The following is a 3,641-nucleotide window of genomic DNA, read 5'->3' on the forward strand; positions in this document are numbered from 1 at the left end:
AGCTGTTTTTTTTTTTCGCCAGTCCCGCGGCCTGGGGAGGGTGGGGCTCCGGCGAAAGGACGAGGGGCGGGTTCCCCTCCCGATCTCAGAGAAGCTCCCAAAAGGGCAGCGGCGTGCCCACCTGCCGCCACCTCGGGCGGCCGCGAACCATTCAAATCGCCCGCGCCAAGAGGTACCCGGCGCTCGCGATTGGCTGAGCCGGACCAGCGCCCCTGGGCGGGGCCGGCCCCCTCGCAGCGGCCGCGGGTCCCGCCCCCACGCAGGGGCCGCGGGTCCCGCCCCGCTGGTGCGCATGCGCGCAGTCCCCAGAGGAAAGAGTCTGCGCACACCCCCGCCCGGCCTCCGACTCGCGCCGCGGCTCCCTCCCCTGTCCGCGGAGGCTTGTCGGCTCGGCGAGACAGCAAGAGCTGCGGCCGGCAGGGGGCTGTGCGGACCCAAGGCGGCTGCGGTGGCGCCGGCCTGTGGAAAATGCCACCAGGCGGCGCTTCGGTTCGTTGCTCGTGTGACGGCCGTTCCCCGCCCCCCCATCCCTGAACCCCCTGCGACCGCCGGGGAAGAACCGGCCCGCGCAGTGAGTACCGCACCGAGACGCTTCGGCGGGAACGAGGCCGACGGCCGGCTGTGCCGGTTGCGCCCCTGAGGTGAGTGCGGGCTGCGGCGGCGGCGGCGGCGGCGGCGGCGGCGGCAGGGCGCGGGGCGCGGGAAGGACGGGGGTTGCGGCGGCTGCCACCCCGGGTCCCCGCGGCGGAGGGAGGCCGCGCGGGCCTCTGCGGGGCGGGGAGGGCCGGCGCCGTCAGTGTTTAGTCTCAGCTATTCTGATGTCTAGTTTTGTGCCCTTTGCTATGTCCAATCCTATATGAATTTCTGTTTTTATCTGATCGCATGGGACTAGCCCAGTGGTTCTCCAATTGGCTGGACATTCAAATTGCTTGGAAAACTTTTTAAAAACATAGGGGCCTGCAGCCTTCCCCAGACAAGTTAATTCAGAATTTCTGAAGGTGGGGCTGAGGCATTAGTATTTTCTTAAGCTCCCTGTGTGATTATAATGAGTCCAACAATCACTCCCAACTCTAAAACGTTCTGACATTTTATAAAACTTGCCGATTGAGAACCTCAGCATGTGTTTCAAATGAGTTCAGAGGAGAGAATTTCCAGTGTTAGGTGTTGGTGTTTGTTCTATCAGTTGCATTCACAATGTAGGCTGACAAGGGGAAAAAAAAAAAAAACAACAACAAGAAAAAAAAATTCACAGGGAAGGTAGACAGGCCGTGCAAAGGAGAGCTCAATCACAGAAGAGCTGTCTCCAGGAGACCAAAGTCATGCTCTTTAACATTCTAAGTGATTGGTTTGTGCAGTGAACCAAATCTGAGCAGTTCCAATGTTTGAAAATGTAATGACTTAAATAGAAATACTAATATACCCTTCAAGGTCATGAAACAGTTCCTTGGCCTTAGGAAACGTGTAACTTCTGTGAGCTCATGTAGGTCAATTTGATGGGCCTCTTATAACCTTAAGATTCATCTTGCTCCTTATCTTTCCTCTGCATTAAAATATGTTAATACCAGCTTTGGAATCAAATCAATTCTTTTCTTTTTAAATCTGCCTTTTTAAAACTTCCTTTGTATTTGCAGAATTACCAAGGAGTTGTTAAAAATTACCGTATTTTCTACCTCTGAATGAAATTAAGCAAAGACCGAAGTACGAAAAGGTCATCGAAACAAGAGACTATAAAAGAAACCTGAGAATAGCGGTACCTTGCTAATGATAGCCTAAAATTTAATTTAAAGTCAGTCCTGAAACTGTGTAATGGTTAAGGATTGAGTTTCTATCCTCATCCACATGTTTAAAGAATCTTCTGTATTGGCTATCTCTAACCAAATTAGTGGGAATGGGAGAGGGCGGGGAACAGCTCACTAAGAATCTACTCATCTATAGTCCTTTTATCTTTTCATTTAGAAGGGTAAGCTACTGAATGTCATATATATAATGCGGTACATAAAATGTGATAAATGCTGCACCTAACACACAAAGTCTACAATAGACCATAGATCTACAAAGGACTATGATCTATGGATCAGAACTAGCAGAGTTAACATCAACCCAGTTCCTAGCAAACGTTGCTAACTTATGGCCATAGCTATCATTTCGGACCCAATACCCCCTTTATAAAAGCAAATATTCTGTAGACCCCCTTCCCTTCCAAATGAGGCACTCTATCTTCAACTATAATTTTTAAGTAAATTTAAATCAATTTAGAATAATGGAATATATGTTATTGTACATTCATAACTATACTATATTCCTATTCCTACACCCCGCTTAATTATAATAAGTAAGTTAGGATCAGGGAAAGCAATATGAGAAATTATCCCACACGGGAAGTTCAGGAAAAATGAAAGAGCAAAGGCAGAGATGGACTCTCAGCTACTAGCAGGCCAGTTTTATCTGTAGACGATCACAGACAAAGGGGGAAAAATACTTAACTGGAGTATGTATAACATGCTAAGATAAATTACAATCTGTCAATGTTGACCAAGAGTGAGGAAGTTTGATATTCTTGTGAATGAGCTATTTATAAACGTACTTATAAACCAATTCAGTGTGTTATGACACGAGTTAAGAGTGCCAATGAAGTGCCCTGGAAACATTTCATCCCAGAGCCAGCCACATGTCCAAAGATGCATTCAGTCTGTGGTGGGAAAGAAAAGTGGGCCGGGGGCTCCAGATGAGGGGAGCCGTGTAGCAACTTGGGGCAAGGACGCAGATGCCAAAGCTGGGCCTGTCCGACAGGGAGCTCAGGAGGGACTCAGCTGCTGCTTTGGGAGGTGGCAGGAGGTGGGGGGAGGGGATAGCCCGACCCTGGCTCCTGAAGCACCCCTCCCCTCCCTTCCTACTTGGGTCCCACACAGCGCCCCTCACTGCATCCTGCCTTGGCCTACCTGTGCCCCACATACACCCCGATGCTTCCCTCCCCGTTGCCTGACCCCGAGCCTCCCTGCCTGCCTTCGACCATCCCCAGTACCCCCATCGTGCCGTGACCTACCTGCACCTGGGGCTCCATCCTGCTTCCCTGCTGGGGACTGGCCTTCTTGGACATGTGCGTCTCCTGGCAAGCTCTGGAGCCCTGAAGTACCTGAAATAACCGTAAGTTCAGGAAAAGAATAAAGCTCAATGATAAAGAAAATCTCTATCATTTTATTCATTGAATCATGTTGTTTATGTTTACATATAAAATATGCATATCTGTGTGCATATGCATGGCTATATTTTGGGTTTTTATGTAATAAAATTACATATTAACATTTTATTTCTTTAAAACATTGACGCATTGTGGCAAAACGTTAGCATTTAAAAATCTTTCTTTTCAGAAATCAGATCGTATACAAATGCTTGAAGTTTCTTTTTCACCTTTCCTTTATCCCATTCCCTTCTTTGCATCCAAAGAGGTAACCGTTATCCTGAAGTCAGTGTTGTTTTACTTTCCCAGCTGTTTTTTTTTTTTCGCCAGTCCCGCGGCCTGGGGAGGGTGGGGCTCCGGCGAAAGGACGAGGGGCGGGTTCCCCTCCCGATCTCAGAGAAGCTCCCAAAAGGGCAGCGGCGTGCCCACCTGCCGCCACCTCGGGCGGCCGCGAACCATTCAA

General features: G+C 49.6%; 1 protein-coding gene across 1 annotated transcript in view; it reads left to right on the forward strand.

The window, feature by feature from the left end:
* LOC116661098 (translation initiation factor IF-2-like) overlaps positions 1–3,186 on the forward strand; it is a 22,499-nt gene extending 19,313 nt beyond the window's left edge. Inside the window, exons 2-3 of the mRNA XM_032472326.1 lie at positions 3–641; positions 2,910–3,186. Of these exons, the coding sequence (XP_032328217.1) occupies positions 3–640 (638 nt within the window). The 3' untranslated portion in view covers position 641; positions 2,910–3,186. The remainder of the gene's footprint in view (positions 1–2; positions 642–2,909) is intronic.
* Positions 3,187–3,641: the final 455 nt, after the last annotated feature.

The sequence above is a fragment of the Camelus ferus genome, chromosome 33 (assembly GCF_009834535.1).
Source record: "Camelus ferus isolate YT-003-E chromosome 33, BCGSAC_Cfer_1.0, whole genome shotgun sequence".
Taxonomy (NCBI): domain Eukaryota; kingdom Metazoa; phylum Chordata; class Mammalia; order Artiodactyla; family Camelidae; genus Camelus; species Camelus ferus.